Source organism: Zingiber officinale, chromosome 7A (assembly GCF_018446385.1).
Source record: "Zingiber officinale cultivar Zhangliang chromosome 7A, Zo_v1.1, whole genome shotgun sequence".
Lineage (NCBI taxonomy): Eukaryota > Viridiplantae > Streptophyta > Magnoliopsida > Zingiberales > Zingiberaceae > Zingiber > Zingiber officinale.
Window position 1 is genome coordinate 116,539,783 of NC_055998.1, and position 13,850 is coordinate 116,553,632.

The 13,850-nt window shown below is 39.8% G+C and overlaps 2 protein-coding genes and 1 pseudogene across 3 annotated transcripts; 2 read left to right on the forward strand and 1 right to left on the reverse strand.

The window, feature by feature from the left end:
• The first annotated feature begins 224 nt into the window (after positions 1-224).
• Positions 225-7,109, forward strand: LOC122002159 (annotated as a pseudogene).
• A 180-nt stretch (positions 7,110-7,289) lies between these two features.
• LOC122002157 (upstream activation factor subunit spp27-like) lies at positions 7,290-9,578 on the reverse strand. 2 transcript variants are annotated; one of them, XM_042557247.1, is made up of 3 exons: positions 9,196-9,578; positions 8,670-8,776; positions 7,290-7,543 (listed from the first exon to the last, which is right to left on the reverse strand). In XM_042557247.1, exons 1-3 carry the CDS (start codon positions 9,487-9,489, stop codon positions 7,522-7,524), a joined length of 423 nt encoding a protein of 140 aa, XP_042413181.1. In that variant the 5' UTR covers positions 9,490-9,578; the 3' UTR covers positions 7,290-7,521. The 2 variants fall into 2 exon arrangements, with proteins under 2 accessions (XP_042413181.1, XP_042413182.1); XM_042557248.1 differs by lacking the exon at positions 8,670-8,776 and having other exon boundaries at positions 9,196-9,574.
• A 99-nt stretch (positions 9,579-9,677) lies between these two features.
• LOC122002158 (protein TRIGALACTOSYLDIACYLGLYCEROL 5, chloroplastic-like) lies at positions 9,678-11,960 on the forward strand. The gene is made up of 4 exons (XM_042557249.1): positions 9,678-9,839; positions 9,918-9,962; positions 11,536-11,568; positions 11,642-11,960. The coding sequence occupies exons 1-4, from the start codon at positions 9,800-9,802 to the stop codon at positions 11,800-11,802; spliced, it is 279 nt and encodes a 92-aa protein (XP_042413183.1). The 5' UTR covers positions 9,678-9,799; the 3' UTR covers positions 11,803-11,960.
• Positions 11,961-13,850: the final 1,890 nt, after the last annotated feature.

Here is a 13,850-nt window from a genome sequence, read left to right on the forward strand (position 1 = left end):
TGTATCAATAAGAGATGCAAACAAACAAACAATCAAACAAGTAACATGTATTGGGCAGTGTTTAACCGAACAAATAAGAAAACACAATTAATGCAAATGTTAATTTCATTACTAAGCATATCAAAGACAATAAGTCAAAAGTACCCGCCTCTAATAAGAAAGATCCAATCAGTCCAAATCCGGACGTCGAGAAACTCGTCTCGCGTCAAGGTCCTGTGATAAATCCTACAATTTAGCTAAGTATAAACAAATAGCTAAATAAATTCCTAATCCATCAACCATCTAGGGTTAGTTTCATTAACCCTAATTACACCATCAATCAAAGTCAACCAACATATTTGATTGTATTCATTAAGCCTTACCTCTGGATCAAACAAAAGGAAGATCACAGCGGTTAGTGCTCTCTCTCTCCAACAAGGTCTGCAAAGGAAGTCACCATATAAGATCTACACAGGATTTAATATAATTAACCTTATGCTTACATAACAGAAGTAATATCAATAGCTCAGACCATCGAAATCATCCAATTCATCTTCCCAAACTCATCTCAACAGATTCCAAATTCTTCAGCCGAGACCTCCTTGCTAAAGTTTTCCCCACAACGCACAATGCTTGGCTAGAAACTCTTCCTCACAGCCCAGATCCAAAGAACATCATAAATCAACCTAGAAATCCACTCACAACTTCAATCCAGCCTCAAAAAGAAATGTGTTTCCCTTACCTCAAATTCCACGGTCGTTCTTGCTATTGGAAATCAAAGAGTTTGCTGGAAGCAGTGACTGCCAGATCCAAGAAAAACCCCACAGCAAGTCTTATCCTCATCTGGAATTCCTATACCCTGTTCGGATCAAAGGTGAGGTCAAGAGTGAAGATCACAATCAGATTCGGGATTCAATACAGTATAGAATTAAATCCCTATTAACCTAATACCAACCATACTTACCTCCAAGATCCGGCTAGGGCACAACTCTGTGTTGTCTTCGGCACTGTCAAGCAAAAACACAAGAAGGGAAACTTCGGACGGTGCACAGAAACCCAATCTAGAGTTCAGATACTCGATTTCCGGCGGAGATCGACCGAAGCAGGCGGCGGTCTACGCGGAGTCTGTGGCTCGGGAATAAGTGGCAGCGTCGGCAGGCACAGGGGTGGTGGCAGCCGGCGCTAGGGCAGAAAAATCACGGCGACGCTGCTCCCTTCGGCCTCAAGTGGTGGCGCCGTCCAGTGCGGCTCGGAAAGGAAGAAGAGAGGGAGAGGCCGGTGCTAGGGCTCGGACACCGACGGTTCTGGGTCGGAGTGGCGACGACACGGCTAGGGCTCGGCGGCGGGCCGACGCTAGGGCATAAAGGCAGTCGCTGGAGCTCTTGTGGCCGATGCTCGGCGTCGGCTGTGGTGGCGGCAGAGGAGAGGAGAAGAGGAGAGAACCGCCGAGTGGCTGGCGGTTAGGGCTCCTTTTGGCGTCGGGTTCGGGAGTGAGGGAGAAGAGAGGCGCGCGGGGATTTTTCGGCGAGAAAGAACAAATAAAGAAATTAAGAAAAAGAAAATGTAATTATAAACATTTCCTCGCTTAAATGGATAGCCTAAACAGGCTTTTCCGGACCCCGTTTTTATCCCCGTCAACTCGTCCATACGAGCTCCGAAAAATTCCCGAAAAATTTCCAAAAATTCCGGAAAATTCCCTTATTAATATTCGCCTATTTTTCCGGTATTTTACAGCCCAAGAAATTTATTTATAAATTAGTTTGGATGATATGCACTAGGAATAAATATGGAGAAAAGTTTAAGAATAGATACATAAATTTATGATCTATTATTTTTATTCTTTATAGATTCATTATTTTATATGTCTATTCCTGAATTTTTTTTCCATGTGCATATTATTTTTCTTAAAATTTTTACACAAATGAAAATTGGCCAGTATTAAAAAATAAAGACAGATAAGTTTTCAAAGAGTTAAATGAAACAAATAATGGGACAAACATATATTCAGAGAGGGTGTTTTAGTGAAACATAAAAATTAAGGCCGTTTTTAGGTTAAATTGCCATAAAATCTACCTAGCGATGCCAAAAGAGATCTATATGCCTGACCTCGTATGTCCACGTGGACCGCTAGGATGAGTGGATTTGCTGCAACTATCCGCGAATTTATCTACCGATCGCGGCGAAGGAACAAAGTCGGAGTTACATTTGTGATTAAATTTTTGTGGAATTTGGTAAATAATCGCCCCAAGTAGCCGAAGGCCAGCGGAGCTAGGTAGGGTTTGTTGCATGACTCCGGCGAACGGAGCCTTAGGGTTTGTCGGCGAGGTCATCGCTCCCTGGAAGGGCTTACTCTTGGTGGAGTTTCTGGATCTCTGCCTTCAGCCCTACGTTGCTACCTGCAGCGATTTTGTTTCTCTGCTCGCCGAGGAAGCCAAACACGATGAATGCCCCAATAATCGGTGGGTCTCTGTTCGTTTTCCTCATTTGGGTTTTCTTTGGGGATAAAAGTTTCTTTTTTGTTCTTTGTTCTTTGTTCCTGCCCTTTTTTCTAGGTTGTGCTTTTAAGCGGAAAGAACTGATTTTTTTGTTGTTTGTTCTCGTGTGTGTTTTGGTCGGGTGAAGATCTGTTGCAGGGGGATTTCCCGGAAGTGATCGAGGAGTATTTGCAGCATGGGAACATGAAATGTATCTCCTTCAATCGCCGAGGAACTCTTCTTGCAGGTGCACTCATTGCTTTGTTATTTCTCTTTTGGACATGTAATTTTGTATGTAAATGCTAAAAGAGCCATACAGATCCAATACACAATCTTTGAGCTCTCTACTTGGCTTGAATGTGTAAAGCTTTGTCTTCATAGATTTTAGAATTAAGTGTACCAGCTAGGAAACAATGTTTAAATTTGTTTCCATTTAAATTGATTATAGGGGAACGAGCGAAAAATTATACTCAAATAGGTGTCTTGTTTCCTGCTGTTGGTCAACAGACTAAGTTGGTGCCTCTAATGTTAGATAAAAATCCAATGAAAAGTAAGAACAATCTTTTTGTATGATCAGCCCTTTTTTGATTTGGCAATGGTATAGCATAGAAGGATGCAAATGATTAGAACTTTAGATCTCCCTTCTTTCATGCTTCTCATGAAAATTCTATGGATGTTTTACACTTAAAAAATTGTTTCTTAATGAAATTTTTAGTCTTTCTGTCACACCAATGGATTGAGAACTGGCGACTAGTGATCAATTTCCTAGTACTTATTGCCCTTGTATCTTTTTTTTCTTTAAATCTAGTTCCCTAAGCTATATTTTCTATCCTTCATGTTTGTTTATCTGAGAAAATATTTAATATTCTTTAGACATTGGATCGTTATTATTCTACATGGTACTTAATAATATTTTAACTATCAATTCATTATGACTAAATAGGTTCTTCTATAGGTTGCCTCTCCTTTGCATGAGAGCATTAAGAAGGTTCTTCTATTTATTTTTTGTCAACCAACTCTTGTTTGAATCTTCCTATTGAAATCCTTAACAATCAACTGTTCTGTTACCTTCTGTCAAAACTCAAGTCTGATGGATTCAAATGCTAGAAGATGACCATGCAAATTTAGATTGCACTTCTTGTCTTGCTCTTGATCATACTCAGATCATTTAATTCATTGTTGTCTTCATACCTGTTTAAAAAACTTTTCCTTTACAGCTCACTTTAGTATTACTGGATACAACTTTGTTCTCTTCTGCTCACTTTTCAAGTGTATATAAGCTCTCTTTAGCATCCTTTTTCCATAGTTGAGTTGCACTATGAACTAAAATGACCTAACCTGTAATTAGAAACTTTTGTGTAATAATTTCTGTCCTTGAAATGGAACTCAGAAATTGAACCTTGGCAGATTGGTTGTTTTAAAGTTTGTTTATTACTCTAGAACAACATGAATATGTTGCTTCAGGAATAAGGAATGATCATTGTAGTAAATCATGCACATAGACTGCAGTTTCTCAAGAATGTTTGAGCAAATTGTCTTCGGGCATTTAATATCTTACTGATTGTATTGTGCATCCACTTCTGCAGACCATCTACAAAATTCTAGCATTTCATTCAATGTGATTGGCTTCCATCATTTAGTTTCTTTTTTTTTGTTAGTTGTAGAGTAATGTTTGTTCTAATCTCAGCTATTCAGATGCTGGAAATGGTGTATGGTTGAGTTTTGTTACATGTAGTTCCTTTAGCATCACTTTAATGGTTTCCTTTGCAATTCATAACAACTTTAGTTCCATTTAACTAATAAAGTCAATCCTTCTGTTATAACATATTGGCAACTTGCTTGAGATCACATCTGTTGTATAGTGGCTTGGATCCATTTCAAAATTTACTGTTATTAGGCTTCTCTCAATATGTTCTCTATATCTTCCAAAAGATCATACTTTTGATGATTTCTTTAAATTGGTTTTAAGTTGCCAGTTATTTTTCTGTCAATAAAGTTGTAGATTTACTAGTTCAACTTGCCTGATGTATTGTTCGCTTGGAAACATTTTATAAGATTTAAGAGTAGAATTTCCCACAAAATCAGAGATATTTAGCACTGGTAGTATCCAACTTAGCACACAGAGAGAGCTTGGTGCTCCAAGTCTTGTGGCTCACACTTTGCAAGGCAATACATATGCTGGGCACAATAGCTATACTCAAATACAAAAGCCTTTTTCTGGTTCCCTTCTTTATTCAGCGAGACACTTTTAACATAATTTGGGTCTTAAGCCTAAAACCAACACATTTTACTAGATTTTTGTAGGAAGTCAATTCTTTTCTATTGCTACAGAGGATGTGTTAGGGTGCAAATATTTTTGTGATAATGTTTATTTTTCTTAATGAAGTAATGAATGTAGACAATTAATTCTAATAATGCTCAATGTTTGACAAGTTTGCCCTATTGGTTATTGCAATTGGATCATATTTCTGATATCAAACATGACTGTGCTTATTGGATTTCATGTTAACATCTTCATATTATAGTATAACATAGTTGACTATCTAAGATTTCAATTCTTTTTCCTTGTTCAGCTGGCTGTGCAGATGGGAGCTGTGTCATATGGGATTTTGAAACTAGGGGGGTTGCGAAGGAACTTCGTAATAAAGCTTGTATAGCACCAATTACAAGTGTTTACTGGTCAAAGTTAGGTCATTACGTACTTGCTTCTGCTACTGATAAATCATTGACACTTTGGAACATCTTGACTGGTGAGAAGATCACCAGAGTAACCTTGCAGCAGACTACTCTACATGCTTGTCTGCATCCAGGCTCTTGCACTCCATCGCTTTGCTTAGCTTGTCCTCTTTCTTCTGCACCAATTCTTGTTGATTTGAATAATGGAAGCTCCAATGTTCTGCCAGTTTCTGTATCAGACACGGGGAATGGAAGTGCTATTCCTCACCCTCGAAATAAATTTTCGATGGTTCCCCACCTTTCACGCCAACTGCTGCAACTTTTAACAAAAAAAGTAGATCCGCTACCTTAGCGGCCCCCCTAGTGCTGGCTCCACGGATATGGAGGGAGGTTCATGCAGGTACACAGGCCATAGGCGCATGGCGGGGTAAACTCCAGATCGTCAGTTCCTGAGAATCGACCCTTGGTCATTACGCCAGAGATACCATGCGCCCACCGTCTGTGCTACGCCCTGGGGGCACTGCAACTTTTAACAAGTATGGAGATTTGATATACCTAGGGAACTCCAAAGGGGAGATATTCATCGTTGATTCTAAAAGCATCAAGGTAAATGCAGTAATTCCTATTCCAGGGAATTCTGTTGTCAAGGATATTGTTTTCAGTAGAAACGGACAGTATCTTCTTACAAATTCGAATGATCGAGTCATTAGAGTTTACGAGAACCTTCTTCCAAAGAAAGGTGCTGCGAAGGACCTTGAGACTATGACTGATGCTGACAATGCTGATTTTTCTAGGATAGACAAGCTAAAAGAAGCTGGCACCAAGTGCTTGTGTTTATCACGAGAGTTTCAGGATGCTGTGACAAGGATACAGTGGAAAGCACCGTGTTTTAGTGGTGACGGTGAATGGGTCATTGGTGCTTCAGCTAGGAAAGGAGAGCACAAGTTGTACATTTGGGACAGAGCTGGACATCTCGTAAAAATCCTAGAAGGTCCTAAAGAAGCCCTAATTGTTCTTGCCTGGCACCCTCTTCGCCCATTGGTGGTCTCTGTTTCGGTTGCTGGTTTGGTAGATATCTGGGCCAAAGACTACATGGAGAACTGGAGTGCATTTGCACCTGATTTCAAAGAACTCGAGGAGAATGAAGAATACATTGAGAGAGAGGATGAGTTTGATCTCATGCCTGAATCAGAGAAAGTATCAACTACTCCCCATATTTATTCTGTTGTTGGCTTTCTACTATGGTTGTCTGAAATACGCACTGGCAGGTGAAGGAGTTGGATATCAATCAAGACGAGGAGGTTGACATTTTAACGGCGGAGAAAGATTCATCTTTCAGTGATTCAGATGCTTCCGAGGATGAACTAGTCGTCTTCTTGCCAGTAACCCCTTTGCCCGATGTTCCTGAACAACTAGACAAGTGTCTAGGAAGTTCATTGAAGTTGGAGGACAGCAACCACACTAGCTCGCCATTTTCAGTGGAAGATGCACAAAATGGTCAGACTATTCTTCCTGCTTGGAGCCCTCTCGAAGTTACGATTAAAGATTCATGTTTCTTTGCTTGCTGAATCAACAATTTACTCATGAAACCTACGCCTCTACTGTTGTTTAGATATAACAGGTTTTGCTCTTATGCAGTGATAGGCAATTCAACTCCAGAAGATGCAGCTGGCAAAGGGGGATCGAAAAGGAAACGAAAGCCATCGGCGAAAGGGATGGAGTTGCAGGCTGAGAAGGGTCGGAAGCCTTCCACAAAGAAGGGAAAGTTGTCGTCAGGTAAGTCATCAAAATTCAGAAACAAAAACGCAGATAGGATCGAAGCAAATGGCACTGTACTTGACGAATACACTGAGGATATGTAACTGATGATTACCTATTAACATTGAACAACTTAAATCGATACCTATTTTTTTCTCGTTTGAGTGTAATGCATTGCGGACTCGAATTCTTAGCTAATCTATTTCGATGATTGCGAGGGCATGTAATTGGTCTTTGGCAAACACTGAAGGCAAATGATGTTGATGTATAATTAAATAGTGATGAGATTATGAACAAATAGCTTCACATCGAAATAATATTGAAATTATCAAAAGATGTATGATTTACAAAATTTGAGAACGATTGTGGCTGTCCACTACTATCCATTTATGACAGGAACGATAAACAAATTGCTCAGCAACTGAATATTCATTTTTCTGTTTTAATTGAATTGTATTTTTGAGCAAGTAAAATCGTTGATGCTTGTAAATACGTGACAAAGTTGAAGTATATGTGCACGACAGCGGACTGGAGACATATCACTTTGTAAAATGAGGATTAAGAAGTCCTGAAATCTCCAAGAATCCAACACGATCTTTACCGAAAATATTCTGTAGTTTCTCATCGCATAGTATTATCCTCTTGTCATCCGGATCCTGCAAAACAAAATTTATAGTGATTGTTCAACACTTGATATCGAAGATGGACACGCACAGTAGACTGATGGTTCATGAGATAAAAAGGCTGAAGTGAAAATCTCACAGCCATTGTCTTTTTTATTTTCCTAACTTTCACTAAACATTTTTCAGGTCATCAAACCTCCTGTTGGTGTTGTGACATTTATAGATACTAAAACAGGAACACCAATGGTTATTCGAACAGACTATGGCTCAAGAATTGAATTAGAAATTTGGAAATTTTACCTGAGTGAAAATCAAATGAGCACATGGTCTGGAAAGTGAAAATCCAGTGCAAGATCTCTACAAAACACTGGTTCTCAGAATGACAAAGGGGGGAAATTGGTTCTCAGAATGTCTCTCTAATATCCGATGATCTTTTGTATAACGTGTTAAAACGATAGAGTAATATGTTCAAAGTAAGAGATACCAAGAAATATTTGTCTAGTCCAAATTTTGTCGTGAAAGAAGGGATTATTTGTTCTTACATGACCATTGAGGAGCCAAAAGAGATATGAAAGCAAATCATTTTCCTAGTATATAAGGGAAGAAACAAATGGCATGAGGATAACAGAACAAAAAAGATTAATCCACATTCCTCTTTGAGATATCTCTCTATTATCGAAGAATTACAGCCACTTGTTCCATAAGATGTGCGCCATTTCTTTAAGATTGGTATATAAACATACAACAATGAATTTGGTTATGGTAATTGATGCAACAATGTTCTATGAAAATACCTAAATTTTCCATATAAACACATATAGTATCAAGCTATTTGCATACGTATGAGACCATATAATAATCTCTCAATAACCTATGATTGAATTGTGCAATTTAAACAATTTAGATAATATGAGTGGGAACCTTCAGTTAGATGAGACGCAACATTTGCACAGAAATGAAACAAAAACTATTAAGTTAGATGCAAGACAATCATGTACAATGGAAATGAAGGAATAGATCGGAAAGACAAGGATTTTAAATGATATGTAGGAAAAAGAAACATGTCATCTTTTTCCAGCATCAGATCCAAGGTTATTCTCCGATGTCTATATCTATACAACAAAAACAGCAAGAACAAGTTAAATTCAAGGGTCTTCACCTACTGACACATGATGAGAAACACCACAGTGAGGTGAATGGTGAGCCTTTTGATGGAATTCTCCTCAACCAGGCAAAAGAATGTCTTGATCTTTCCTGCGACATGGCCTAATTGAATGGAAAAGCAATAATTGGAACGTCAAAGGAAAGCATTTTGTTATCCGTTAATCATTTTCAATCTTTCTAAAAGATTTCATATTGAACTTCTGATCCCGTTATAGATCATAGGATTATGGGTAAAATCATTTCCATCAGCTGAACTCTAGGGGCCTAACTGATTTATAAAGTTTCATATGATAAAGGTGAAGAAAAAAAAAAGATCTCTCCTTATCAGCTCAGCATTTTTGTTGATAATGCTTGGATGACGGTGCTCATTATTCGTTCCAAGCAAAATCTAGATTTCAAAATCCCTAAGCACTGAGTTCACACAAAAATCAAAATCAAACTCTACAATTTTCTATAGAAAATCCATCATCCTTCTAAAAATCATCAAGAGCATCTGAGAAAGAGGAGAAAAAAAGAGGGACCTGAAGATTGTTCTCCTTGATATAAGCCCAAATCTTCTTGAGCGCTTGGGTCCGGGGGATCTCCACCTCGCCAACCACCGCCTGGAGTTGGGGCGACACTGGCCTGGGCTTGGTGATGCCCCACTGCTTCTTCTTCTTCTTCTCTGCCTCATCCGTCCCCGCCTCCGCTGCCACGCGGAGAGCCCCCGCGGCAGCCCACCTTCCCGGGATGAGCGCGGCACGGCGTGGAAGCGTGATAGGGGACGCTAGATCGCCGACGGAAAATGCCGTGAGAAAACCTGTGGCCGCCGCCATGGTCGGAGCTCCGTTTGGTTCGTGCAAGAGGATTCGAAATTGGACGGAGGCGGTGAGAGAAAGATAAGCGAGAGAACCCGAGCACGATCCACTTCATTTGGACCGATCCGTTTGAAGCTGGACCCACTGCCAAAGCCGAAGCTGCAGTCATCATGGCCGTCCAAATACCCGCACGAATCGTAAGGAAAATGATCACCACCGACCAGACCTCCCCATCTCACGCCTAAGCTCTACGCCAGGGCGAAATCGCTGCGCGTTACGGTCGCAACACTCCTGGGAGCGGGCGAGGTCGATTTCCCTTCGAGGCGCTATGGTTCTCACAAGCTTCGACGGCGTCGGCATCGGCCTTGGTATGTAGTCTCGGCCATCGTTTAGCTCTGTGGCTGTTCCCTCCAAATCTGATTCCTTTTCATATTTTCCCTCCCAAGGGTTCGGGATTGGATGCGGTTTTGGAGTTGGATGGGGTTTTGGAGGTAAAAATACCTTCTTTTTTTTTTTCTATATTTTGTTCTGATAGATCTAGTTTGAGATGTATATTAGCCTGTGATCCTTTCTTGTTAATGTGTTTGCTGTATCAGCAACAAAAAAAGAGATAATTGAAGATTGCATGGTTTTTTTAATTTTTTTTCGTGAAATGAGATATGTAATAAGGTAAGGGTGGCAAAGGAGGTTCCTTTGCTGATTTCGCTTTGATGTGCAGCTATAGAGTAATTGTTCAGTGGATAAAGGCAACAAGGATCTTTTCCTTTCCTAACATTACTACTATAGAGATTCTTAATTGATGTGCAAAGTAATATAGATATAGAGGTTGTACTGAGGAATGTGACCCTAAATTTCCAACAAATTAGGGAGTTCGTGTTACCCACTTGCTCTAGTTGAAGTCTAAGAAAATAAATGGATGCATTAGAACTAAGGAAGAGAAAAAACGGGTAGCAACAGTGCTTTAGTAGGAACTTTTATTATGCATAAGATCCCAAAGCATATTATTTTCCAAGGGTTTTATTATATTATGGTTTTATGTATTAGGTTATTAGGACAGGAGTTTATTGTTATATTACTACGTTTAAGGAGTTATTAGTGGAAATTATTGGTGGAGTAGTGAGGGTTCATATGGAGTTGGTGAGCATTGAGAAACTTATCCATTCTCATTGATACATTACTTACATGTGCACGAGCATACAAGAAGAAATAAATAGTCACAACAAGTTTGGTTGCCTTTCCTTATAAGATTGGTGTTCTCCTAGTGAACACTTGTTACGTAGAAAATTCTTAATCTCATGAACTCACAACTATCCAAATGCTTGTGGCTAATCATCCTGTGCTTGTAACACCTATATTTTTGCCTCTCTCACATCACATAACTGTCAATTGGAAGGCATAACTTGTATGATAAACTCATCATTTCTCTGGTTTGCATTTATATGCGTACATGGATCATACATATTATGAATGACATCTTGAGCATTTTTTTGCTAGAAAAATCTAGCCATTTTTAATGAAAGCAAATGGTAAAAGAAAACATGGTCCATACTTCTAAGAAACTAGTGCAGCAAAGGTTGATGATGGAGACTAAAAATATTGAAGGTAATGATTACTGAAGTTAGAACTTTCTGTTTAACAGCTGCACCAAATAAGATGAAGACTAGACTTTAAGGTTTCTGTTGATTATTTATTGTCGTCTGGTATTTGATGAACTATGGTCATTAAAAATAAAAAAGGTTCATTAGTTTCTGGATCTCCTGATCATACATTTCAAAGTTTGCACTTGGATAGTTCATTAGCAGTTGGGACAAAAGTATTCTGTATGGCTATATATAGTCCGATGGGTTTCATAAGCATCTTAAGAGAAATCTCTTCAAAAGTTTCTTCATCAAACACTCCCACTTGTGAAATTGTTGCTTAATTATTACGATAAATTACGTTCCATGTCCGTTGAAGTTTACAAGTATCCTTTTATCTAATCATAATTTTTCATGTAGTTTTATACAATTTTTAACCTATGGTTCATATATTGCCGACTTTTTTCTTATTTTGAATCATCTTCAGGTATGCCTCTGACTACCTTTGGAATGGGAATCGGTTAGTGTCACTCACTTGGTATTTCATTTACTTTTGCAATGCTTCGAGCTAATCCAGAAGTTTGAATGTGAAGGGGGAGGCTGTGGAGTTGGATTTGGTCTTGGTTGGGGCTTCGGCACTGCATTTGGTTGTAAATATCGATCCTCCAAAGTGAGTTTCCAAGGACTCGAAAATGGTAATGAGAGAATCAGAGATGAAACATCAGTGCCAGTTTCATCAAAGCACTCTCAGTAGATGCAAGTTCAAAGCACTGTCATGGTCACTTTTAACATGTAGTTTTGCTTTCTTCAAACTACTTGTTTGCTGTACTGTTACCAGATTGCTTACCATTTGTCTCATTTTTCGGTGCCTGTAAAAACCTATTTGCTTATAGACAATAATTCTTAGTTCTATTCATGAAATCAAATAATTTTTTATATTTAAATTATTATGATAAATAAATATTAAAATGATAATCGTTTAATCCGTGGCCTGCTTAGACAATTGACTCAAGGCATTTTATGAGGGACATATATTTAGGGGGTGTGTGGTCCTTTTCTAGAAATAAGATGTTGGATCGAGACGCGCTAGAGGGGGGGGTGAATAGTGCTCGCGGCTATTTCGTTTTTCGATTATCGGAAAACTATCGGAGTTTAAAACGTGCAGCGGAATAAGCGGAAATAAAATAAAGAAACACAGAGACACAAGGAATTACTTCGTTCGGAGCTTAAGGCGACTCTTACTCGAAGGCCCGCGATCCTTGATCGTTTTCCGAAGAAAACAGAGCTCCGGGTCGTCGGGAGGTTGTTGCAGCACTTCTAGATCGTGTCGTTAGCAGCTAGATGCAAAGAAATCACCTGGAAGTTGATTGATTAAGGTGCTGCTCGAAACCCCCATATAAAGGCTGTTCAAGGCGCCTTGAAGGCTGTTCAAGGCGCCTCCATACTGCCGAGTCCTCCGCGTGGATCAAGCTTGAACTGGTCGAAGTTCATCTGCATAAGGCGTCTTATGCCCTATCCAAGGCGCCTTCCAAGGCGCCTTATACCTCCTTCAAGGCGCCTCCATGGGTGCTTCGTAGCCAGCTCCAGCTTTGCACCCAAGGCGCCTCCAAACTCCATGGAGGCGCCTCGAACACTGTTCATCTGAGGGAAAACTTCATTATTTTGTACCTGCAAGACATGTTAGTCCCAAACAATATCCTGCACCACAAAGTTAGCATAACACAACTGTATGAATATGATACTAAGTAATGATAGTCTTCGGACTGTCCAGGTCTGACTTGGGATTTCCGTCCGAAAACCCTAGGTCGACCCGACGCCTACTGTTCCCTCTACGGGGAACGCGTCCTCACCTACTCCACTCAGGAGATTTACCTGCTGCTAGTACGATCCTCCAGATCGACTAGACTTTTGCTCAGCACTCGACGCTTCCGGACTTTCTGCTGGACATCCGCTTCCCGGCTAGTCCAGTCTTTCACCTGGTTCGCGACACCAGGACTTTCCACCTAGGGTTACCACCCCCTAGGACTTTTGCCTAAAGCCATCGACCTGCCAAGACTTTTCGCATAGGGTTACCACCCCTATGACCTAGGGTTCCCACCCCCTAGGGTTTTCCCTTTGCATAACCGCAACTAGGACTTTTCTCCACCTAGGGTTACCGCGCCCCTAGGACCTAGGGTTACCACCCCCTAGGGTTTTCACCTGCCTAATCGCAGTTAGGACTTTCCTGAAACACTCATTCAACATGTTAGATAACAACAAGACTTAACTTTGAACCCTTTGCCATTATCAAAACTTGGGTTCGATCGTCAGATGCTTCCCGCACCAACATAAGAATCGGAATGAGAATCATTGTATTGTGGAATGAGAATGGGTATGAGCATGGATATCACTCTTAAAAGCAATGTTTGGTTAGTTGCATATTTTTTTATCGAAATAAATCAAAATTTCCTTTTTTACCCTTAAAGGAAAATAAGAGAAAAAATTAGATGTGAGAGAAAGATGAATGTGAGAGAAAAATATGATGAAAGAGAATGATGAGAGAGAAAATATGATGAGAGAGAAAGTGTGATGAGAGAGAAAGTGTGATGAGAAAGAATGAAGAGAGAAAGTGTGATGAGAGAAAATGAAAAAAGAGAATGTGATAGGAGAGAGAAGATGAGAGAGAAAATATGATGGGAGAGGATGAAGAGAGAGAAAATATAATGAGAAAAAATGAGGAGAGTGTGTGTGATGAGAGAGATTGAGGAGAGAGAAAGTATGGTGAGAGAGAAAGTGTGATGAGAAAAAAAGAGAACAGTGAGT

What these genes read in the sequence shown, in the direction of transcription:
- LOC122002157 (XM_042557247.1), bottom strand. Translation starts at nt 9,489, where the DNA reads ATGGCGGCGGCCACAGGTTTTCTCACGGCATTTTCCGTCGGCGATCTA. An exon ending in TCAAGGAGAACAATCTTCAG is followed by an intron (nt 8,777 to 9,195) that starts GTCCCTCTTTTT and finishes CCATTCAATTAG; the next exon opens with GCCATGTCGCAGGAAAGATC. An exon ending in TTCTCATCATGTGTCAGTAG is followed by an intron (nt 7,544 to 8,669) that starts GTGAAGACCCTT and finishes TTTGTTTTGCAG; the next exon opens with GATCCGGATGACAAGAGGAT.
- LOC122002158 (XM_042557249.1), top strand. Translation starts at nt 9,800, where the DNA reads ATGGTTCTCACAAGCTTCGACGGCGTCGGCATCGGCCTTG. An exon ending in CGGCGTCGGCATCGGCCTTG is followed by an intron (nt 9,840 to 9,917) that starts GTATGTAGTCTC and finishes TTCCCTCCCAAG; the next exon opens with GGTTCGGGATTGGATGCGGT. An exon ending in TACCTTTGGAATGGGAATCG is followed by an intron (nt 11,569 to 11,641) that starts GTTAGTGTCACT and finishes TTGAATGTGAAG; the next exon opens with GGGGAGGCTGTGGAGTTGGA.